The following is a 26,178-nucleotide window of genomic DNA, read 5'->3' on the forward strand; positions in this document are numbered from 1 at the left end:
GGAGGAACATAAGGTCTCACAGGTGGAGCAGGCTTATCGGGGTCAGGTAACCCATACATGATCGCACGACGCGACTGTTGAAAAGGCTGCTCTTGTTCTTGAACTTTCTGCTCTTCCAACTTTCTAGCAACTCGGCTTTGTTGCTCATCACATAGTGTGATGGTCATGGCATGCTCCCTATTGTTCGGATTTATCTCAGTTTGGCTTGGAAACTTGCCAGCCTCCCTTTGACTCAATGCTTCAGCGATTTGCCCGACTTGTGCCTCCAGTTTCTGATGGTTAATTGCCAACTGCCGCACCATGTCCTCCAATGTGGTGGTTGGTGGATTGGCTTGGTTTTGGGTGTTCTTCCAAGAAAAGTTTGGATGTGCCCGAAAACCAGGATTATAAGAGTTGGAGTACGGGTCAAACCTTGGATTCCGGTTACAAGAGTTCATCATGTTTGCTTGTTCTTGTACAAACTCCGGAAAATCCACTCCTTGAGTCGTATGCCCATTCATTGCTAGAAGCATGTCCAACTTGGTAGAGATGGCATCAACCTGCGATTTTGGTGCAAAAGAATCAAAATTGGAAATTTCATACATACCTGCTCGCTTACCTCTTACTTTCGAATGTTGCATCTCATTAGCAAGCCTCTCAAATAAAGTTTGACATTCGGTTGGAGTCATATTCCTAATCGATCCCCCTGCATAATTATTAACTGCAGCTTTGCTATAAACTGTCAGTGCCTTATAAAAGATGCGCATCAACACTAATAAAGGCAAGGCATGATGGGGACACTGAGTTAACAAATTATTAAATCTCTCCCATGCCTCAGAAAACGACTCATCAAGTTGTTGTTCAAATTGCATGATCTTATCCCTAAGAGCATCAGTTTTCTGAGTTGAGAAAAAATTTTCTAAAAATTTATTTTGTACCTCAGTCCATGTCGCCAGTGAACCCGGCCTCAAACCATTAAGCCATGTCCTTGCTTTGTCCTTCATAGTGTAAGGGAAGATCTTCAACCTCAAGTGCTCCTCAGTAACTCCTGTAGACAAAGACATGCTAGAAACCATATTAAAAATTTCACGAATGTGACTAAGTGGATCTTCCGAACTTAGACCATGAAAAGAAGGCATCATGTTAAAGTGTATGGTCTTAAGCTCGTAGTTCCTAGCTGCCGTCGGAAGTACGATGCAAGACGGAGATTCCGGAATAGTGGGGATGTCAAGATCACCCATTGTTTCAGCTGGAACTATTGCCGCCATCTTCTGGTCTTCGGTTGAGGATTCTTCGCTACTTTCACCTTGATTCTTGTTCCTCAACAAACTGTCAATGTCGTCTATGTAAGGTTGTAGCTCTCCTTTCAAAGAGCGTCTACCTTGCATAAACCTGAAAAAAAATAAAATAAAAAAAAATTAAGTACACAATTAAACTAAACTAATCCCCGGCAACGGCGCCAAAAACTTGATTTAATATTTCTCGCAAGTGCACAAGAGTCTACGAATAGTACAGTGTATGCAAGTACGAGGTCGATCCCACGAAGACTAGTTAATCTAATTAATGTACCTAACTTGATGAATGATTGAGATTTGGGGAAAAATGAAGAATGATTGATGTAATAAAATAAAATAAAAACAAAGAAATAAAATTCAAATTTTGTATCCAATAAGAGAAGAACACTAGGGCATTGATTTCACCTAGTAATCCTATCACAAGCATCCAATTAACAAACACACAATTATGGTTCTGATTCAAGGGTTGATTCTTTCTTAAATATGTTGGTTCGTTCGTTCGCGGTGCCAACAAATATTATTAACAATGGATTAATCCTGTTCGGTTCGCAGTTTTTAACCCAAGGCTAGCAACTCATTACGATCTAAAGAACTATAACAATCAATCAATCCCCTAAACCTTGTTCATGGCAGTCGACAATTGATTTCCCTAATTTCAGTTCCACTAAGACACGTGAATTCGGTTCGTTCCTTAGTCCTAGCTAGATGAATCTAATTGAGCATTCAATTGGTGGCCAATCAACCAAACAAACAATAGATTATAAGCATAGAAATTAAAGACAAGAATCATGAACCAAAATTATGCATTCAACTAATTGAAGTACTTGCAATAATCATACTAGGCTACATCAAGCCCTAGCAAAGAGGTTTAGTTACTCATGTTATAAGAACAGAAGGAAACTAAATATGAGAACGTCATGAATCAAGAACAAGAACAAAGAGAAAACTAGAGAGAATAACAAGAGCAAAAGCTAGAGAATGTGGCTCTCCAAATTCGTGTCTTCTATTATGCTAGAGGACTCCCTTTTATAGTGACAAAAGCTTCCTTCAATCAATGCCAATTCCAAATCATTCTCTGATTTCCTTCTCTCAATCTGATTCGGTTTTCCTTGCTTCCTTTTTTTTCTTGCCAAAATATTTCCTTCAAAGTCCTTCATATCAAAGCTTCCTTTTGCCTTCCTTCCTCTCACGTTTCTTTGCTTCCTATTGTCAAGTGGTGGCCCCACCTCTTTCACTCTTCAAAACCTTCCAAGATTCACTTTCCTTGATTAATTTGTCTTCTTTTGATTTTCTTCTTATTCTTCTTTTTAGGAAACCTTATAATGCCCTTTGTTCTTGTTTGATTAGGATTGGACTTGAAATAACCCTTGAATTTGTGGGCTTCTCCGTTGGCCTTAAATCAAAGGTCCAAGAAATACTTTTGTTTCACCATTTTGTGCAAATTAACCTACAAACCAAACCAAAGATAAATTATGCAATATTCATGTCCATTCCCATAAATAGAGACAAAAATAAGTGTAAATTGAGATGTAAAAATAGATAAATTATCATATGATCAGCCACCTCGGGCATACCCGCCTCATCTACCCCCTGAGGCTCATCCGCCTTGTGTCGTCCCCTACCCCGTCCATGTTCTCGTACTCGAGTATTACGTGTGTCAACTATATCTACAAAATGTAACATACGTATACATAAATCTAAAAGTAATAAACACAAAAATAAAAACTCACCAAGTAGCCGGGAAGCGCATGATGTGTAGCCAATGACATAACTTAGGTAACCTAGTCACTATAAGTATCGAAACCTACAGCTTCGATACCAAACTGTCACGCCCCTCTCTCCTAAGGTATACCAAAGTGTACCTATATCCATAAGAACATGACCGACAGGGGACCCTATCCCTCGAACCAACCCTTAATCCAATATGTAAATTATATAAAATGGTAACAACTCCTAAAACATAATGTGGAAACAGTCTCTCCAAAATACCACCTATATACACCCACCCAAAACAGTCGGAGTATCTATACAACAGCGGAAATAAGAAGACATATCTACCCGAGATCAGACTGAGTAAATAAGTGACACATATACAAATACAATACCCAAAATCCTCAAAACTTACTAAAGAAACAGCTCGAGGCTACACACCAGCTCATGCGTCCCGCTGCTGACCATCGTCACCTAAATCCAACTCACCTGAAAGGGAAACGAGAAGAGGGGTGAGCCAAGAAGCTCAGTAGGGCATAGAAAGGGAACACCGATATCCAGAAATAAGAAATCCAGGAATATGAAGCATAATATGAAGTATAATAAATATGTAACTATCAGTAATTCAACCAAGTAACATGACAGCCGATAAGGCTATACAACACCGTAACCACAAACACCAGTCTCCGAGAATCCATAATCCATAACCCACCCCTGGACCCACCCTAACCCCCGTAGGGTGTCTCCCAGTCCAGGTCCACATCGAAACTGGATGAGGATCAGATATCCCGATAGCATAGCCTACACCAGAGGGCGTCCCCTGTGATGTACCTCACCTCAGACGGACTTTAGGTACGTACCCAGTTTATTATATAATCCATCATAATCCAATATATTGGGCTCCTATATGGGCCCCACAGTATACATCAACCACCTCCAATCACCTCGCTCCTAAAAACATACCAACAATGATAATCAATAGAGAATACGTATAAAACATACAAACAGGTCGCATTTCCACCCCTAGAAACCGACAGAACCACAATATAATAAGAGTCCGTGAAACCGGAACTCTAGAATCACACGCGAAAGACACGAAAACCCCTACCTGGAAATCAGGATGCAAATACCATGCATGCATCCCCGTCAAACCCCTGACTCCGAAAATCAACTCGCTCCAAATCTCAACCGGGATCACCGTATACACCGAAAAACACGATATACGAAAATATAGTCAAAATACGTTCGGTCAACCATGGTCAACGGTCAACAGTGGTAAACCGGGTCAACTAGTGTCAAACCAGGTCAAACCGGGTGAAATGGGTCAAACCAGGTTAAATCAGGTCAAATGAGTTAAACCGGGTCAGACCGGTCAACACACCAATCAACCGAGTCAACTCGCCTTGACTTGGTCAACTCGGCCAAAACCCACTCAACACCACTGCCGGCGATCCGGCCACCCAAACCTGCCAAATCTTACACCAAATTGAAGAGCTCGATGAAATGAACTCATAAGTACCTGAATCAAGCCAAACCGTCACCGGAATCAACCGGATCGACCAAAGGAAGTTCACGGTGGCCGAAACTTCAATCCCAGATTTCTCCCAAACCGAAGCTCCGTTCAACCTGATTCAAGTTGGATTATACTCGTCTCGTCCATACGCTCCTTTTGGTACCAAGCTCGACCGTCACCTTGGCCGAAAATGAGAGATCGTCGTTGAACCCGTGTAAGAAGAGAGAGAAATAGGAGAGAGAAACACGTGTGAGAGAGAGGGTATTTTTGCAAATTATTTTTTATTTTTTACTTATTTTAATTTTTCTCTTTTTTATATAATCTTTCAAAAACACCCCTTCATACAATGTTCAATTAACTTCAAAAATTCGTAATAAATCCAATTTAAATCCGATTTGAGTGTTTCTTGCCCCAACAATTTTCTTTTTTGATCCCCCATTTATGAAAAATATATTCATATTTTTATCTTGATTTATTTTTATTCTCCCCAAATCCCGATTCACGATCACCGAGGTTCACTCCACCTCGATTAACGCGTCAAAGTACTATGAACAATGTATAATTGGGTCAGGATATTACAGAATTATTCCCTGATCCCAATGAAGATGGCATCGGTGTGGTTACTACCGTGGAACCAATTGATGATATCACTACTCTTACTCCCGTGGCTGTGGAAACCCCAGATGATGCTCCCTCTCTCTCGGCATCACCAGTACCCACTCCCAATGCTCCTTGTGCAGACACTCTTGAAGTAAGTACAAATTTTGATATTAATACTGACAATATTTGTGATGCTACTTGTGCGCCACATGAAAGTGACAGGTATATGCTACCACCAAGGAAGAACCATGGGATACTACCAAAGAGGTTTTCACCAGAATCTGTGAAGAAGGTGAAATATCCAATTGCCAATTATGCTTCTACCCATCGATTATCAAAAGTGTGTCAAAGCTTTGTTGGTAATATGAATGCTATAGATATTCCCACTAAGGTGCAAGAGGCCTTATCTGATCCAAATGGGCTAATGCAATGACTGAAGAGATGACAACGTTTGAAAAAACTAAAATGTGGGAATTAGTGGCATTGCCTGAAGGAAAGAAAACGGTTGGCTGCAGATGGGTATACAATGTCAAGTGTAAACCTGATGGCTCGATTGATAGGTATAAAGCCAGGCTGGTGGCTAAGGGATTTACCTATACATATGGGATTGATTATCAAGATACCTTTGCCCCGGTTGCAAAAATTAATACAATTCGAGTCTTGATATCGTTGGCTGCATATTTCGGTTGGCCTCTGCAGCAATATGATGTGAAAAATGCCTTTCTACATGGTGATTTGCAGGAAGAAGTCTATATGTCTTTGCCACCAGGATATGATGCACCAGGTGATCCAAATGTTGTGTGTAAGTTGTAGAAGGCGTTATATGGCTTGAAGCAGTCACCCCGAGCTTGGTTTGGTCGATTCCGACTTGCTATGAGGAAGTTTGGATATAGACAAAGTAATGATGATCATACGTTGTTCTTGAAAAGAGAAGGTGATAAGTTAACAGCTTTAATCATTTATGTTGACGACATGGTAGTAACAGGAAATGATTCTGAAGAAACACGCAAGCTGAAGGACTATTTGTCAACTGAATTTGATATGAAAGACTTGGGTGGACTGAAATATTTTTTAGGTATTGAAGTGATTCATTCTGAACAAGGCATATTTTGTCTCAATGAAAATATGTGCTTGATCTATTGAATGAAACTGGCATGCTTGGATGTCAATCGATTGGGTCTCCTATGGAACAAAATCATGACTTAGAAGAATTCTCTAAGCAAACTCCAACAGACAGAGTACGATATCAAAGGTTAGTTGGACTTTGATTTACTTGTCTCATACCAGGCCTGATATTGCATACGCTGTTAGTGTTGTTAGTAGATTTATGCACAATCATGTCTCACTGATGAACAAATGGGTGTTTATGAAAAATAATGCATGTTGTATCAGTAAATGAAGGAGGTGTGTTCTTCTTATACAGATATGGAGGTACAGGAAAGACATTCATATGGAAAACACTTTCAGCAGCACTACGATCTAAGGGTGAAATTGTCCTTACAGTTGCATCGAGTGGAATAGCATCTCCATTGATTCCTGGTGGTAGAACAGCTTTTAGATTTGGAATTCCTCTAAATATTAATGAGGATTCGTGTTGTAATATTAGACAGGAAAGTCAATTGGCTCAACTAATCTGTAAGTCCAAGCTCATAATATGGTATGAAGGCCCTATGACTAACAAATATTCATTTGAAGCTTTGGACAAGACCTTGAGTGATGTTCTTAGATTTACAAATCTTAAAAGCTTTCAGCAACCTTTCGGAGATAAAGTAGTAGTTTTTGGGGGTGAGTTTAGACATATTTTGCCTATTGTTCCAAAGGGGACAAGACAAGACATCATGTTCGCAACGATAAACTCTTCATATATGTGGAAATATTGCAAGGTTTTAAGATAGACAAAAAATGTGAGGCTTCAAACGAGTTGTCAAGATTCAGCATTAAGCAATATAAGAGAGTTCTCGGAATCGATACTAAAAATCAGTGATGGTGAAATTGGTGATCATAATGATAGAGAGGGAATTGTAGAAATTTCAGATGATCTTCTTATCAAGGACTTAGACAATCCCTTGATAGCAATTGTTGATAGCACATATCCTTCATTACTTTAGAAAATGGGAGATTCTAAGTATTTGTAGGAGAGGACAATTCTTGCGCCTACAATTGAAATTGTGCAAATGGTGAATGACTTTATGCTTTCGTTAGTTGTAGGTGAAGAAATAACTTATTTTAGTTCCGACAGTGCATGCAAAGCAGATTTGAATGTCGATAGTCATGAAGATTTATACACAACAGAATTCTTAAATTCCATTACATCTTCCAGTCTTCCAAACCATGAATTAAAATTGAAGGTTGGTGTTCCAGTAATGTTGCTCAGAAATCTGGTTTATGCAATGGAACCAGATTGATAGTGACACAATTGGGAAATCATGTTATAGAAGCTAAGGTTATTGGTGGGTCACAAGGTATATATTCCTCGAATGATACTATGCCCATCAGATTCTCGATTGCCATTTAAATTTCAGAGAAGACAGTATCCATTAGCTATTTGTTTTGCCATGACAATAAACAAAAGTCAAGGACAATCACTTTCTCATGTTGGTTTGTATTTGTCAAGGCCGGTTTTTAGTCATGGTAAACTATATGTTGCAGTATCAATGGTAAAAAGTAGGGATGGGCTGAAGATATTAATTGTTAATGAGAAATGACAATTATGTAATACTACAAGCAATGTAGTATTCAAATAGGTGTTTCATAATTTAAAATAGTTGTCATGGTACTATTATCAACTTTGTATCATTATTTTAATTAATGTACAGAATGTCTCTTCACTTTTCCTAAACCTTTATGTGTTATTTCTTTTGTGATCAAATATGTTAGTAAAATTATAAATTTGTTATTATTCGTGTATCGCACGGGTCCTAACACTAGTTTTTGAGAAATTCTAAATGCATAGTGTTTTTGTTAAGTTGACATCTATAATAATAAGTTTGAAAACTAGTATGTTTCTTTTTATGCATTTTTTTCAATAACTACAAATATTCTTACTGGTTCAGTCACATCTGCCATTAAATAATTAAATAAAAATAAAATTATTTAATTTGTTCACATCTTTGATGCAATCGCATCTGTCATATTAAATAATAAATAATGAAGATTCATTCACATATTTTGATGCATTTATATGTACTCACTCAGTTATTGGAAATAACAATATTTCTTTGTATTGTACACGTTTTTTTTATTTGTATACTTACAATTTTTTTTTTTTGTTAAGATGCATGAAATATCAATTACTTGAATATTTACACAATTTTTATGCATTTATATATATATATATATATATATATATATATATTCATATAACATCAATTATTTTTGAAACCGTAAGTGTTAAGAGTGATGATTTTTATTTAATAGTTAATATCGCGTACAAGTGGAGACACAAGTCCATAAAAAATACTAATCAGAATCTAAAATGGGTGTTCGACCCTATTTTTACCTCACTCGAATTGCTTGATAAACGTAGATCTTCAGCCCATAACTTCAATTATTTATCCATAATACTAACACAAGACAGTATTTGAAACTGTGATACAAAATGAGAAGAAAAATAATGAAGATTGTATAAAATTTGATAGAGAAATGGGCTTATAAAGGATGCGTTGAAGGCTATAAACGGTAAAAATATTAAATAATTAAATATTACAACTTCACTGTTTTTGTATAAATGTATAATCAAATCAAATCATTGTATAGAAAAGACTGGGCAATGAAAAATAAAATCAAATCCAAAAACATGTACAACGTACAATTAAAAAATGTTGTTATTTCCAATAATTGAGTGAGTACATATAAACGAATCAAAACACGTGAACAAATCTTAATTATTTTTATTTTTATTTAATTATTTAATATGACAGATGTTATTGAAAAGAGTGATTTTAATTGCACATCAAGTTTTGTTATCTCTACACCACTTTTTTTAAATTTTTTATTTACATATATATCCCTATATGAAATACCTAATATGTCCTTAAATGAAAAAAATATATATATATTTTAACATGTAGAATTAGAAAGTTATAAGTCTACACGTAACAAAACTTCTACACGTAGTGAAACAGTTTCAATTTCAATTCAACTGTGAAGGAAATCATTGGGATACTGTAGAAGATGGAAAATAATGAGTCGAAGAAGGAGATTAGAAGTACAAATGAGCTTCAACAATACGGAAACACCATTCTCGACATTGAAAATAATGGCCATGGCATAAAGGTATTTTTAGGGATTTGAACTTTTGGATTCTAACTCTATAATCTGGTTTGATCTCTAGTTATATAATCTGATTTCTGGGTTAATTATACGAATTTCTACTGAATATAAAATCGACTATTTGATTAAGAGAGGTCATAAATTGATTTTTGTTTTATATAATTTGTATTGATTTGGTTTGTTTTATATACAATTTTGTCAAATTGTGTTAGTGGTGTGTGTGCATATATAGAGATCATGTTCATACATACACGGAGATCACATATCGTTGACATATATATGAATGCTAGTGGTTTGTGTATATATTATATCAATTGTGTTATGGTCCTAGGAACAAGTGAGATTAGAATACTGAGGATATGAAAAGAATATGGAAAATTTTGGATTCGGTTATCTCACTAGTGTTTACAAAGGATAAGATGCCGCAGTCCTTCCCTCCAACAAGTTTCCATGTTCAATTAAGAAATTGTGCTGCTGATATGCTAAGAATTTTTCAGCTACTGTTAGTCGTAAATCATTCCTCCAGCAAGCATCCACCAATCTTCTCCATGTTCAATGAATGCTCATTGAAATTTTCTGTCTTCAAGTCTCAAGCCTCTCCCATGACCATTGTTTTCTCTTTGAAGATGATGAGATGCTTAGAAAAAAGGATTTGCTATTAGATCTGATCTTTAGGAAATTGTAATAATGTTGTATGTGTTTGTCCATGCTCTTTTTGTGATGGTTTCCCCTTTTTCTTTCGCTTTAGTTGGTTCACTGCTTGTATATGGTTTTTACATGATGTCCTTTTGTTTTGCTTTGTTTTGGGTTAATGAAGTTTGTATTTTTTGCACCAAAAAAAAACTGTGTGAAGTATTATATAAACTGGAATGTTGTGTTGATTTAGGGTTTAAAAATCAGCATATTGGTTTACATTAATTGTTTAGTATTTAAATGCAGTAGGATGAATCTACCAAAGAGATTATTAGTAGTGGTGATTTGTTCATGGTTGATTATACAAGCGAATTTATCATATATGACGTAAGTATGATTTCATTTTTTTTATAATTTAAATATATTTTAGCAGTTACTATGTATTCACTCATATTCTATTATTTGTTTTCTAGATATACAAAAGCAAAGAAGATTTGATTTCCTGGGCTCGAGCAGCTGCCATACGAACTGGACATGTCCTTACAATTAGAGCATCTAATGTTGGTGGAACCGGTAGGAAGCCACGAATTTTGCTTGCGTGTGAACGGTTTGGTTCATATAGGCCAGTGATTAGTAATGAGACAAAAAGTGTCAAAAAACGTATGTGCACTGGTACAAAGAAATGTGGTTGTCCATTTTTACTGAGGGGAAAAACAACTACAAATGGGGATGGTTGGATTTTGGAAGTCATTAATGGAAAGCACAATCATCCCTCTGCAGTGTATTATGAGGGGCATAGTTATGCTGGGAGATTGACCCGTGAACAGACGGAGCTTTTGGTTGATATGTCTAAGAATATGGTTATGCCGAAGGAAATTCTTTGCACCATAAAACAGAAAGATCCATTAAATGCAACCACACTTAGGACTATTTACAATGCACGACATAAGCACAGAGTCATTGAAAAGGCGGGGAGGATGCAAATGCAATATCTTTTGGGTAAGCTTTCTGAGCACAAGTACTTTGAGTTCCATAGGGCTTCTACTGATGGTACTGACACAGTCGCTGATTTGATTTGGGCTCATCCGAAAAGTATTGATTTGCTACGTACTTTTCCACGTGTGTTATTGTTAGACTGTACATACAAAACAAACAGATATCGCATGCCACTATTAGAGGTTGTCGGAGTTACATCAACTAATCTTACATTCTCAGTTGCATTTGCCTATCTAGGAAGAGAGCGTGTGGAAAACTATTTATGGATACTCTTGAGGTTTCGATCATTTATGGAGGATTGTGGGTGCGATCTCCCATTAGTTGTTGTGACGGATAGGGAATTATCTCTTATGAGTGCCATTGAGTCTATTTTTCCTAATGCTAAGCATTTATTATGTCGTTGGCACATCAACAAAAATATTTTGGCAAAGTGTAAGAAGATGTTTCGTGACAAGGAAACATGGAATTTGTTTATGAGTGTATGGGGTACTGTGGTTGCAGCAAACACTGAGGTGGAATATTTGCGGAGAATAAATGAGCTAACAACCACCTTTAGCCATACTCCTACTGTTGTTGCGTATGTCTTTGATACTTGGTTAAATCTATACAAGGAGAGGTTCATTGCTGCATGGACCAATAACTGTATGCATTTTGACAATTTGACTACAAATAGGTAATTAAAATATTATTTTCATATTTTAACTAAATTATTGATGCATAATCAATTTCATTAATTTATTTTCCGTGTTACATTACAGGGTTGAGAGCGCACATGCAAAGCTTAAGAAACAACTGGGTTGTTCACTGGGTAATTTCGATTCTTTATGGTGAAAAATTCATTCACTTCTGGAGTTGCATTTTACTGAGATAAAGGCCTCATTCGAGAAGAGCGCAACAGTAGTACAACACAAGTTTAGGCCTTCACTCTTTAAAGATATCCGGGGATTAGTATCCACCTCAGCACTTGATCTGATTTTAGAGCAACTTCCTTTTGTAGAGAGTCTTGGGGCATCAACAGAGTTGTGTGGTTGTTTGAATAGACGCATACACGGTCTTCCATGTGCTCATGAGCTCGCTCACTATGTGAGAGATGAAGTTCCGATCCCTTTATCAGCTTTGGACACTCATTGGAAGAGGCTTCACATAATCCCACGTGATCAACCACAAATTCCTGACTTTATTCTAGAATTAAACAGGTTGTTTTTATTTTTATGTTAATAAGCATATATGTAATTATGTTAATCACTACAACTAACTTACGTTTGGTGAAGCTGTTTATGGATTTTTGTAGGTTCGTGGACAAAGTCATGAAGGAAGATAGTGCCAAGTGGCCATACTATGCAAGAAAGATTCGAGAAATTTTCGATCCCAATACAACACACTTGGTAGAGCCTAAAGAGAAGGTAAAGACACGAGGTAGAGTTTCGAAGAAGGACAAGTCAACACGCCGAAAACCATCTGCATTTGAGCTTGTTGATGTTCCATGCGTTGACATGTGTATACCGTCATCAACTCTGAATTCTGTAGCAAGTACTTGTGTTACAAATAAAATTCAAAAGAAACGAGTAAAGAAAATATCAGTACGTATATTTCTTATATACAACTATGATGTCTTTATAAATAAATTGTTTTCGTACCATGATTGTCTTATCTTATCCGTAGGTTCGACATAAAATACAAACAACTATTGCAGAAAAACGACTAAGCATAGAAGAATTTCGTCGTCAATTCCCACGCACGATAGCGGTATACATCAATACTATTAGTGACGTTGCTGGTGACGGTAATTGTGGATATCGTGCGATTGCTGGTTTAATGAGAATTGATTGTATAGACAGCTGGAAGATTGTACGCCGATCACTATATGAAGAGCTAAGAATGTGGGAGGATTTTTACAAAAAAATATTCAGTGACAGGACTAAAGACCTCTTACAGGCACTGGACTTTTATATGTCTCCAGCTGATGTTAAGTATTGGATGTCTATGCCAGATATGGGACACTTGATAGCTTCTAGGTATAACGTTGTACTGGTACTACTGTCACTCCAACAATGCTTGACATTCTTACCTCTTAGAAGCCGCCCACTTCCATACAGTGCAAGGAACGAGATAGCGATTGATTTTGTAAATGGAAACCATTTTGTACAGGTACTAAAAAGTGTAATTAATTTAGTTTTGTATATTAAAGTTGAGTGAATTGATTGAACTTGTGATTTCATATGCAGTTGAGCCTTATTGATGAGTGCTCAATCCCACCAGTGGCAAATTATTGGTACAGATATCATACAGAAGAAGCTAATGGATGGGATGTAGCATATCAACATCGTATTCAACGTTTTTTAGAATTAATTGGCTCGAATGTGGCCACTAGAGAGACATTTTATGTAGACATTGACTAGCATGTTAATTTAGTGTTCGGAGTGAGTTTTTATGTTAATTTAAAAGAACTATGGCTTCTTGTGACATGGTTTGTTAATCAATATGATAGTTGATGATTCATGAAAACAAACTTGTTGCAGATTAAATGATTCCAGATTTCTTATTATCACTTTAATTATATTCACTTGTACATAAGAAGTCCATTTGCCAATGTTTCTTTGTCACTTTGTTTGTCAATTTTGTGATCTTGTTTGACACATTGATTGGTCAATTGTGAAATTCTGTTTACAGAGAAAATTTGGAATAGCAAGAGTTAGAATTAATAACAACAAGATATGGTTATGATTAGGCAAAATGAGGTGTAGTCGGTGACCCAATTGGAGGTAAGGATAGTTGGATGTCGATCGTAGATATCGACGATAGTTCCTGTTTAGAAAGTGTCGCTATAAAAAAAAGAAACCCAGATTTATGTATTTTTAAAAAGAAGATGTTAGATAAATGGGTTTGACTGTATGAGCTTATGTGTAAAGATAACATCTTTGTATATTAAAAACTGCAAATGAGCCATTGGTTGAGTGGCAATGACTTTGCATGTCCCTGACTGAGGTCATGGGTTCTAGTCTCACCTCCTCCGAATATTTACAAGGAGGTGTGTGGGCTTCGTCTGCCCCTATGTGGGCTTGATAGTCTGCCCCTGCGTGGGCTTGATTTGTGCCTCCTGCGTGGGGCCTGTTGACACCTGTACTTTCAGAGGCTTGATCTGGTGGTGTGTCATATATTGTGTTTGTACTTGTACTCAAAAAAAAAAAAAATGTATATTAAAAACTTAAATCAAGGGTATTTTTGGATTAACAATAATAATTTGGTGTAAACTTAGATAAAAAATGTGTAAACTTATATGAGCAAATTATTGGTGTAAAGATAACAAATCCTGGTGTGCAAATAAAATCACTCTATTGAAAAATGCATAAAAAAGACATGCTAGTTTTCAGACCTATTATTATAGGTCTCAACTTAACAAAAACACGTCTATATTTGGAAAATTTTCCTATAATTTTTCATCTTTCAACTATACACCTGATTTCATTTTCGTCCTTGAACTATTTTTGTTCCCAATGTGTATTATACTTATATTCCATTATGTACAAATTATGTCAAGTGGGACATCAAAAACTTTTTAGGGACGAGTGGAGTATTTTTTCATAGGTGAGTGATGAAATTAAGAGCAAAAATAGTTTCACGTGTATATTTGAAGGATGAAAAATTATATTTGATCGAAATTTATGTGAATTCATGGATTTGTTTGCTAATGAGATAGGAGATATGTGAAATTAAGAGGGTGTGAAAGCAATTGATGCTTAATTAGGATACATTAATTCAGTTCCCAATTCATAATGACATTATTAGAGCAAGTTTTTTTTTTTTGAAAGACCCACAGGCCACACCCACGCTAAACCATATCCGAGGGGCATGAAGGTCATCACAACGGATGGAAAACTACTCAAATCCCAAACCCTCCCTGGTGATAATAGAACTCTGGACCTCAAGGTTCTATACAGACAATCTGACCAATCAAATTATCTCCCATTCTCATTATTAGAGCAAGCTAGTCAATTATATATGTACGTGTTCATTATTAGTTGTTTACTCAAAAAAATTTATTGGAGAATTTTTTTGTTGCTCTAGTCAACTTACATTTGATTAGGTGATGGGATTTGTCGCCAGCAAAAAACTTTGATTTTGGTGAATCCCAGCTGATTGACATAAGATTGGAAATGGGTCGGATTACTTACTTGATTATCAACCCAATAACCGACACACCTTTTTTTTGGATAAAATTCAAAATCATTATTGGTCTGACTTTGTGGGTCAGACAATGATTGACAATTGATTTTTTGGGTTGGTAATTGGGTCGGATAAACTGATTAAGGGGTGGTTACAACAGGCCACGCTATAATGGCAATTTGAGACAAAAAAAATTTTATTTTATTTTGAAAAAATTATAGATGTGTAGTTTATGATCTAAAGAATCCAACGGTACATTTTTTGTTCGAAACAAAAATCAAAAATTCATCGTGATCCAGACACCGAATGTTTTGAGTTTATATCCGACGGTCTAAAATTGTTAAGCATTTTTCATGTAGCATATGATTTTTGTTTTGAACAAAAAAATATCGTTGAATTCGTTAGACCATAAACTACACATCTATAATTTTTTCAAAATAAAATAAAAAAATTTTTTGTCTCAAATTGCCATTACAGCGGGGCCTTCTGTAATTTTATTACAGTAGAGCCCCGGCACCCCTGATAAAGGGTACACCCAATTTTTTTAAAAATTTTTCTTAATAAAAAATAAAAATTTCAGTGAGAGTTATTAACTACTAAATAATAATTAATCCCAAAATTTAATAAATTATTTTTTTATATTATACATCAAGACCTGAATATCTAAACTCACACCACACACATATGCAGCACCCCCTCTTAACACCCATGATACTAAATGCATTACTGTAGGTGTAAATCACAAGTCCTACGATATAGGACTGTCGATCATAAAAAAAATCTAGTGTCGGACACAAAATCAATTTCATAGGGTCAGCGGCTCTATTTGTGCTCGATAAGCTACTGAGCATGGAAATGCAAGCAGTTTCGACTTCGCTTTTGTTGATGTTGACAAAGTCAATGACAAGAACTACTATGAGGGGCTAATGAAGTTATTGAAAATGTTAAATGGCCTAAGTTATTTCAGCCCAACAAATCCCAAACTGATGTGGCGCTGAGGTGGATGGAATAGTCATCACGTTAGTATGGATATACCTAGGTAAACGAGTCTGGCTCAATTGTTTTGTTGCTTTTATCGCGTACGACTCCCGATTCTCCCCTTTTAGAACTGTTTTTGATTTTTCATTTTTCACTAACCTAGTTTCTCTCTCATACTCTGTAATTTTTCCCTAACCAAGTTTCTCCCCAATTGATCTCTTTCTCTAGCTAAATGAGAAGACGCAACTAGAGAACTTGGTTTACAGCTGGAGGGCCACAGTTGCAGGTTGCATGGGTTTTGTCGTTGCGGTATGTGTTCATTGTTGATATTCCTTGCATCGTTTTCCATGGGTCCCATAAATTTTGCATTGTTTTGTGCCAACATACCGCAGATGGTTCACACTAAGTTGAGTTTGTCTAGTGACTTTTATTGATTGCATTGTTTCTTTGCCTAGGGATTTTTGAGGGAACTAACACCCATCTGAGAGTGTCTCCTTGTTTGGTACTTTGCATTGTTTATTTTATGAGGTTTGCATTGCATTGTTTTCGTTTATGGCGTTATTAGCTTATTTAGTCAACTTTGAGGTTGGCCACAATTTTAATGTGTATTGCATTGTTTAATTAGGAAGGTTTCTTGACTGATTTGATACACATTTGTGTTTGGGAGTTGTTTACTTTACGCGGTTTGTATTGCATTGTACGTTTTTTGGTAGTTGTCAGATTGTCCATTGACTTCTATTGCATTGCTTATTTGGTTCATATTTGACATGAATAACATTGTGCGTTTTACCAATTAATTGTAGGGGTACGAAAATTGATCTGGCCAAGAAATGAAAAGGCATGATGAGGCATATCGAGGGTGGGAGGACTTGCACATTGAGGGATCGAACATGTGCATGAACAATGATATATCTAGTTCAGATGAGAGTGTTCAAGGTGTGGAAGACTTTGTTTTCGATGAATCTGAAGTGCCGCTAATGAGATGTTCTTTGTAGATGAAAATCAAATGTTTCAGCATTACAAGAGATATGGGCAATGGAGGGGATTTCTTGTGAAAGAAAAAGACCGTAAATAAGGACAAGGATGGGTTGGTAAAATATTTGACATTCACTTGTGGCAGAGCAGATAAAAGCAGTACGCAGACGAACAATTTCATAAATCATCGGTCAAATACGAAGAATGATTGTAAAGCTAGGTTGAGAGCCCGTTTATCTAAAGAGGGTAAGTGAGAAATTACAAATTTCATCGATGAGCATAACCATGTAATGAGTCCATCGCAATCGAGGTATTTTAGTTGCAATCGGGTGATTAACCCTAATGTTAAAAGGCAACTGGAGATTAATGACATAGTTGGGATTAGAGCCAACAAAAGTCACAATGCATAGGTCATTGGTGCTGGGGGCATGAGAAGTTATTGTTTTTGGAACAGGATACTAGAAGCTTACTTGCAAAAGCTAGACGATTGTGACTTGGTGAAGGGGATGCCAACGCAATTCATAGTTATTTCAGCAAGATGCAATCATAGAATGATGGGTTTTTTTCATTAATTGATTGCGATGAGAAAGGTAGACTGAAAAATGTTTTCTGGGCTGATTCAAGAAGTCGGGCAGCTTGTCGTGAATTTGGGGATGTCATTACGTTCGATACGACATATTTGACTAATAAGTATGACATGTCATTCGCCCATTTGTTGGTGTCAATCACCATGGACAATCAATCTTACTAGGTTGTGGGCTAATTTTGAATGAAGACACGAACACTTTCATATGGTTATTTAGGACATGGCTCGCATGTATGCATAATGTTTGTCCAGTTGGGATAATAACTGATCTAGATAAGGCAATGAAGAATGCAATTGAAGTCGTCTTTCCTAGAGTTAGGCATAGATTATGTTTGTGGCACATATTGAAGAAAGTGCCTGAGAAGCTTGGTTCGTACAGGGAATATGAGAACATTATTTATGATTTGGGGGAAGCTGTTTATGAATCGCAGAGCACGTATGAGTTTGAAAGGTGCTGGGAAGCTATGATTGATAAATTTCATTTGACAAATAATGGTTGGTTGAAAACAATGTTTGATCAGATAGAGATGTGGGTTCCAATTTATGTCAAGAACTTCTTTTGGGTTGGTATGTCGATCACTCAGAGGAGTGAGGGTACCAATGCATTTTTTGATGGTGATGTGAACTCGAAAATGACTCTTAGACAATTTGTGGAGCAGTCTAACAATGCATTGAGGGACAAAGCTGAAAAGGAAAGTAAAGCGGATTTTAATTCATTTAACAAGCAACTCAAATGTGCTACTTCGTATGGAATGGAGAAACAAATTCTGAATTTGTACACTGAAAACAAGTTCAAAGAGTTTTAGAATGAGTTGACGAGGTTGATTTATTGTGGTATTAAAACTGTGGTGCAAAATGATAATCTGACACATTTCTATGTTGAAGAAGATGTATTTTTTAGAGATAAAGGAAGGAAAAAGTTGCCTATAATGTGTGCTACGACAATACTTCATCGACGATCTTTTGTACATGCTGCAGATTTGAGTTTAGGGGTATATATGCAGACATGCTATAACCGTGTTGGTTCACAATGTACATGATCTAATCTCAGCTCATTACATATTTAGGCATTGGAGAAAAGGCGTAAAGAGACCTTATTCTCGAGTTAAGGTATATTAAGATGGAATGACCATTACAGGCGACCAACAACGCTATGATAAATTGTGTAACATGTTCACATATTTGGCAGGTTTGGCAATTTACAGTGAACATAATTTCAATTATGTTGCCAACTTGATTGAAGGTGCGATGAGTACTGTTAGTGCGAAGAGCATTGCCACCCTTGTTAGTGCATTGAATGTGGTTGGTAGCTCAAATGATCTATTGATTGCAAGAGGCAAAGGACGTCCTCTATCTGTGAGGAAGAAAAGAATTTTCAAGAGGTCTGCTAGGAACAGCAAAAGTAACAATGAAGTGTTGCCACCATCAATAGGAACAAGTGGAAGCATGGTAACCTTTTCTGGCATTCTTAGTGGTAATTATTTTATTTCAATCTAATATGTAATTGATTAACCTTTTATTTATTTGGCTTATTTGATGTGTAGGACGCAAGTCAGGTGGATGAGTCAAGCTTCATGTTTTGAGGAGATGCTGTAGTTTATTTATGTATTATGTTGGAGAATAAGACTATTTATACAGTGATTATGCTGTGAATGAACAATGTGGTACATTGCATTGTTTTTTAGTTAATGGCTTGTTGTCTGATTGCACATTCATTGGAGATCAGCTCACATTTTTTGTCCATTTCATTGCTTAATTGATTAAGGATTTTTTATGAAAGCCACACCCAACTGTGAAAAGGAACAATTGGTCGCATTGTATTGTTTTATAGTTAATGGGTTATGGTTCGATTGCACACTCACATGATATTAGCACCAACTGTTAGTCCATTGCATTGCTTCATTGATTAGGGATTTTTGAGTTCCTTCACACCCAGCTGTGAAGGAACAATTTCAACGTTGCATTGTTATGCGGAAAATGGTTTAGGGTCTAATTGGACCCTCATTTGAGATGAGAACCAATTGTTTTCATTGCATTGTTTATTTTAGTAGGGAGTTTTTAGGGAAGTCATATCCAGCTGAGTTTGTTTAGAGCACTGTTTCATTGCATTGATTTTTTTAAGTTGGGTCTTATGCCCTATTCGACAACCACATCCACTTTGGCCTCCAATATGTTATATGAGGGCATAGCCTAGACTAAACAATAAATGCTTTTACACAAAACAAAGCAATGGACGAACTATCAACCAATGCAATGGAACATGTAATGGAGTTTTACATCAACTGGGTGGCCAAACTATCAACCAAAAAAACAACACAATGGAAGTAAATTTGGGACATTGCTCCAATGGGTGTGGAACAAGACAACTGCTTAACCTTGGTAAGACTGCAATCATATAATGAAAAGAAAACAAATGCAACCCAGCAAAATATCATTGCATTGTTTTGACGAGTCACACACAAAAATAATAATTCAACCATAGTAGCAAAAACAATATTTACATTATGATCCTCATACATTATATTTGTCATTGAGAAGCAAATGAAGAACATGAGCCCTAAACCTATGAATATCGTCCTCCTTCAAAGTCGTTAGGATTGGTTTGTTGGTGAATATGCACTCCATTATAAGCATGACAATGATACCACAATCCACGCTGTTCAAAAAGAAATAACAAGACATGGACATCTATAAGATAATTAATAAATTGCATTTAAGATCAATGTGCTAGAATTTGATGGAAAACTAGCGATGATGTTGGTTGTTGGGGTGCGTCCCTCACTGTTGAGAAGGATGCTTCTAGCTTTGATGAGCCCCCGGTTGGGAATAAGGAATCGTAGTACTTAATCTGTTAAAGAAAACAAAGCATTAGGTCGATAAATATTAAAAGAGACTGTGAAGTAAGTGTACCAGTAGGTTTGCATCTTCAGAGCAATGGATCTTTTCTATTTCTTCGACGAGGCAGTAAGGAATTGTAATGTTTCCAACTTCACTCTTCAATGTCAAGGACAAGTAATGTCCAATGATTTGCAGTTGCATGTGATCCCTTACTATGAAATGGAAAGAGTATCTTCTTGTTCCATGGAGAAAAACACGAGTAAGTGGTCCACATTGACGATGGGATGGTATAGAATCTCGGAACTCCTTTGAAACACATTCTCGATCGCCACTCTCTGTTCCACCCAGTCAGTGGAGCCTACCACCACCTTGTCCTCGACCATCATCCTCCTCTTTATCTTCTTCAACAACACTACCTCACCACGCAAAGCAAGATATATTCGCTTCGTCATCATCGTCAGTGCCCGTCGTTCATCTGACTTCAGGTTTCGATGAGTCTCAACTGAATCTTGGGTATCTTCTAGAAGCTTCCAATGATGAGCTTGGCTTTCTTCTACCGACGGCAAAAGAAGAAGCTATGGGACTCTAGGTCCTGTCGAAGATGGAGTATTCGTTGATGATTGCTGCGGCATTATGGGGATGGGCAGCAGAAGGTTTAAAGTGGGAGGAGGGGAGTGGAGCTGCAGAAGCATTGTCATTAGGTTTTGATTTATGTGAGAAGGGAGGGTAATCTTGTCCTTTCATAAAGAAAGGTTATTTTTATTTTAATTCATGCCAGACATGTTTACATAAGCTTGCCACATAGATTGGACAGCTGCTGAGATTTAAAGTTGTTGGGATATTTAGAGTTTTCGAAACGAAAATGTTAAATATCCCAGTAAATTTTGTCCCAAATGTTCCCAAATCTATGTGGCTTTGCCACCTAAGATGCTTACATGGCTCACCATGCTTACATGACACATATTTGAAATTCAAATATTCCCTCTTCTCTCACACTTCTTTTCTTTTTAAAAATTTGAAAATCAAATAATCCCTCTCATATTTCCCTCTTTTCTCCCACTTTCATCATCTCTTATACTTTTTTATGCACAAATCAATGTAATTGCTAGACAGAACGAGTTACACTATTTCTTATCAAACAAACCTACAAATTACACTATTTTCTTATTAGACAATCCTACGAGTTACACTGTTTTCAAAATATGCCAAATACAAGTTGGGGTGAAAAATAGTCTACAAACAAGTCAAGAATAACAAGGTAGATACATTGTCTCAAAAGCATATTCATTCAAATGGTATTCAAACAGATTATTACATTGTAATCAAAACAGTGTAAATTTCAAAATAAGCCACAAATAAGCCAGAAAAAAATAAGCCACAAAGACTAGTTATTACATTGTTGGAGTTGGACAGAACTTCGAGTTACACTGTTTCTTACCATACAAACCTACATGTTACACTGTTTTCTTGCTAGACAATCATACAGGTTACACTGTTTTCAAAATAGGCGAAGTACAAGTTGGGGAGAAAAATAATCTACAAACCAGTCAAGAATAACAAGGTAGATACATTGTTTCAAAAGCATATTCATTCTAATGGTATTAAGACAGATTATTATATTGTGCTCAAAACAGTGTAAATTTCAAAATAAAACAAAAAAAAAAAGCAAGAAAAAAAGCCACAAAGACTAGTTATTACATTGCTGGAGCTAGCCGAAGGAGCTGTTGGAGGTGGTTGGATGTCCGGATTAGAAAATTACATTGCTGTTAGAACAATGTAATTTGCTCGGGTCACCGGATTTCGATAGCTATTTGGTAGGAAAATAGAAGGGTAAGGAGCGCCTTGATGCGTGGAGTCTAAATATGAGGTCAGTTGTGGGAGATGTCGTCGAAGGTGGCCGGATCGACTCGATTTGTGCCGTGGTTACCTCCTCCTTTGGATGCCTTTTTCCAACGATACGAGAGGCAATGGGTGGTGCGGAGGGTTGGGAAATGACTGTGGTGTTGGGACGCTTCCGTTCGGTGGGTTGATAGCTCCAATCAGTGGCCGGATGGAGGAGCTCCGGTTGGTTGTGGTGGTTGTCTCGTGTGAGGGGGAGGGAGAAAAGGAGAGATGAGAGAGAAAGTGAAAAGAGAAGAAAGAGAGAGGGAGAGTATATATATAGACAAAAATACTAATGTGACATGTGATGTGTAATGTCATATGGGATTGAGCATAATTGGGATAAAAAATGTTGGGCTATTTAGGAGGACTATTTTCGAAAATATGCACCCTAACCCAAACCAAAAGAGAGTAAGGCGGACAGCCTGGGACCACCTTTATCTTAAATCAATATTTGAATGGCAAAAATGTCGGTTGAATTAACAAGTTGAGTTGTCAAATCCATTATTATTATTTATTAAAACTATGTACTGAAATTAAACCCCCCAAAGGCCAAATCCATCTATCATCCTCTCTGTAAAAAAGATCCGACCAGCTAATGAATGGAATCCAGTCACCCACTTAACTTTACGTAGCTTTACTGGATTCCCTCTGCTTATAATCATATTGTAATGCCAACACGGACTAGGTGTGAAGCCTCATCCTCATCTGGCAGACTGGCACATGTGGATCTGGTGGGCGGCTAATCGTGCCGAACACGTGCGAGCATGTTATCTAATCGTAGGCCTATACGTTGCTCTCTTTGGGCCTCAATTTATATTATCATTATTTATTATATATATGTAACCAGCGAATCACTCTACCTGCTTGTAAGTCGTAACAACAGGAGCAGTTACCAAACACTCCCTATTCCGATCTCTCTCGGAAGAAAGAAAAAAGAAGAAGATGGCAGATGAGGGCACAGCCAACTGCATAGATATCCTCCTGGCCATATTATTGCCTCCCCTTGGTGTCTTCCTCAAGTTTGGTTGCAAGGTTTATTATCTCTTTTTCTTAATTAGTTTCACTTTATTAGGGAGATCAAATCATTGTTCCTGGTTTTTTTTTGGCTTACCAAGTTGTCATCTTTGTGTGCTACTGCTTGTTGTCCATTTAGTTTTGATCTGGATCTTGTTTTGGTTTTGCTTAATTAATTAATTTCTGATGGTACCAAATCTGAATCCATCATCAACTACTGTGTCTAAACTAAAAAGGCAGAGAAACATGTGATGAGTAATATTATTGCCTTCCCTTGGCGTCTTGGTCAAGTTTGGTTGATCCATCTCTTTTACTTGTTTAATTGACTTGCTATTGTTTTATGGGATTTAATAAAAGCAAGTTGTGATCTTTTGTGCGTTTGTTTTGTACAAGTCTCTGTTTTTGATGTGGCTCTTCTCTTGTGTTTGGTGTTGCTTTCTGGTGGTTCCAACTCTAAAACCATCAAATAAACATGAGATGAATGATGACACGATGAGACAACTTGCTTTGAATAAAACAAAGAAGAAAGAATTATTAAATTTGTGTGAACTGTGGACTGGTTACTTTCCTCAACTTATGATGACTTGCAGGTTGAATTCTGGATTTGTCTTGTGCTGACATTATTCGGATACATCCCTGGAATCATCTATGCCATCTATGCCATCACTAAGTGAAGAAGTCATCTTCGTTACTTTAATTAATTATGTAAGTAGTAAGCATAATCATCATCATCTCTCTCTTTTGTGTATGAATCTGTGAGTAATTTTAATTTGTTTAATTTCTCTATTTGACAGGTTTGTGGGAGAAGTATTGATTTGGTGTAGTCAAATGCAGTGTGTGTGTGTGTGTGTTGGGGTCCCCTGTGGTACTTATTTTCGTTTCTATTTATTATTGTGTTGTTATCTATCGGCTTTGCTGTAAATTAAGTTAAGACAAATTGGAGTGGGTGATATGTCAATTGCCATCTTCCTTTCCTTTTGGACTTAGCAAGCATATTTGTTGAATTCAATTAATATTCTAGGCTTGGACCAACCATGATTCCAGTTTAGTTTTCTGGTTACTTTTATTTTGTCATTTGATTCCGATAGGGGGAGTTGGATATAATTCGAAATCATTATTGGGTCAGATAATGATTGACAATTGATTTTTTTGGGTTGGTAACTGGGTCGGATATAAACTGATAAAGGGTACACCCAACTACTATGAGGGGCTAATGAAGTTATTGAAGATCCCCATTTGTGACAATACACTCAGCGGAGGATCAATGGTAATGATTTGGAGATTTTTCAGTGACAGGATTTTATTCGATTCGATCCAGGGATTGGGTAATTGAATTGAACAGAGTTCTTGCGACGGGATATCTTGTCAAAATCTCTCATGTTCCGATGGGATAAAACAAATTATGAATAAAGGGTCTCCCAGCATAATTTTTTTATTGTTACGTCAATTATTATTGTAATTGAAATCTTCTTTTGTTGTCTTGGATTGGTTTATCGGCTTGGTTAGTTCTGCGTTTCTGAGAGTTTAAGTTTATTTTCTTTCTTTATTGTGGGTTTCTTCCTTACTATGTACACATAAGCTGTTTGAGAAATTCATTCGGTCATTGACACACGTTTTTTCAATGTTAATTGGAAGTTATAGCTAGACTTTTTTTTATTGATGATATCAGCTATGTTTGTTTGACATTGACAACTTGACTGGGTTTGGTGTGGTTTGGGTTGGGGTGGATATTAGAATTATAATTGTTTGGCCCAAATTTTTAATAGCCATTTAGTCTGTCATTGTTGGCCAAATTGACTATTGAGTATTTTGAGAACCACCAATCAATCCATCTCTATATGGGTCGAGAAAAATTATCAATCTGACTTTGTAGGTGATTTGACGATTGATTATCAATCAGAAAAATATGCACGAGCGTAAATAGGATTAACATGTCCAAAACCTAGGTGAGCTGTCAACCTAACAAGCCTAGGGATGGCAACGGAGTGGGGCGGGGGCGGATCATAGCCGCCCTGCACCTCAATGGGAGCCCCCGCCCCGCCCCGCACATTGGGGGAACTTTTTCCACCCGTCCCCGCCCTATTATAATCCACGGATACCTACGGACCTCCGTCCCGATTGAAGGCCACACAAATCCGATCCCTCACTTCCATGTTCTCTGAAAATGACATTATCGCTGTTCCACAAATGAAGCAAAAAAAAAAATGTTTGCAAGTAGATTCATTATTAATTGCGTGGATTCCAGGTACTAGATTTTTAAAGGGTTTTAATGAAAAAAGAGTTCAATTGTTTGAAACAAATGTGTACGGATCCATATTAAAGGTATTGTGGTAAGGTGCGATGAACTACAGAAATCATCTATAAGCAGGAGTTTATATATGAACATGAATTCAAATGCTTGAACAAGAACTCAAACAAGAAGGAAAACAACAATAAAACTGACCCGTAGGCGTGTAGTAGTAGACGATATGTGTGCAAGAGAGAGCTAATTACATCATAACCCGCAGCCCACAGGTGAGTCGACGTGATGAAGCGGCAGCGGCGTGAGACTCGTGAGAGACCAAGAGAGGGTGAGAGACGGTTTGGGTACTTTAGGTTTAGGGTTCTTATTTCTTTAGTCTCTTACTCTCTCAATGCCTTAGCCACTTAGGTCTTAGAGGATAATGCTAGAGACGCTCAAAATTTGACTCCCAAAAGTCTCACAAATCTATGTGGCATTAAAATAGTCATTGGTTAAAAAC

The 26,178-nt window shown here is 36.9% G+C and overlaps 2 protein-coding genes and 1 non-coding gene across 3 annotated transcripts; all 3 read left to right on the forward strand.

Moving 5' to 3' along the window:
- Positions 1–762: 762 nt before the first annotated feature.
- On the forward strand, positions 763–869 carry LOC120003158. The gene has a single exon (XR_005469290.1). It is a non-coding gene; the product is annotated as a small nucleolar RNA R71 (small nucleolar RNA).
- Positions 870–10,384: 9,515 nt separating this feature from the next.
- LOC120002622 (PKS-NRPS hybrid synthetase CHGG_01239-like) lies at positions 10,385–13,003 on the forward strand. Its single transcript, XM_038851381.1, has 7 exons — positions 10,385–10,389; positions 10,487–11,671; positions 11,757–11,806; positions 11,996–12,194; positions 12,290–12,578; positions 12,661–12,933; positions 12,989–13,003. The coding sequence occupies exons 1-7, from the start codon at positions 10,385–10,387 to the stop codon at positions 13,001–13,003; spliced, it is 2,016 nt and encodes a 671-aa protein (XP_038707309.1).
- A 10,273-nt stretch (positions 13,004–23,276) lies between these two features.
- LOC120001460 (hydrophobic protein LTI6B-like) lies at positions 23,277–24,482 on the forward strand. Its single transcript, XM_038849805.1, has 3 exons — positions 23,277–23,455; positions 24,028–24,142; positions 24,232–24,482. The coding sequence occupies exons 1-2, from the start codon at positions 23,366–23,368 to the stop codon at positions 24,109–24,111; spliced, it is 174 nt and encodes a 57-aa protein (XP_038705733.1). The 5' UTR covers positions 23,277–23,365; the 3' UTR covers positions 24,112–24,142; positions 24,232–24,482.
- Positions 24,483–26,178: the final 1,696 nt, after the last annotated feature.

Source organism: Tripterygium wilfordii, chromosome 7 (assembly GCF_013401445.1).
Source record: "Tripterygium wilfordii isolate XIE 37 chromosome 7, ASM1340144v1, whole genome shotgun sequence".
Lineage (NCBI taxonomy): Eukaryota > Viridiplantae > Streptophyta > Magnoliopsida > Celastrales > Celastraceae > Tripterygium > Tripterygium wilfordii.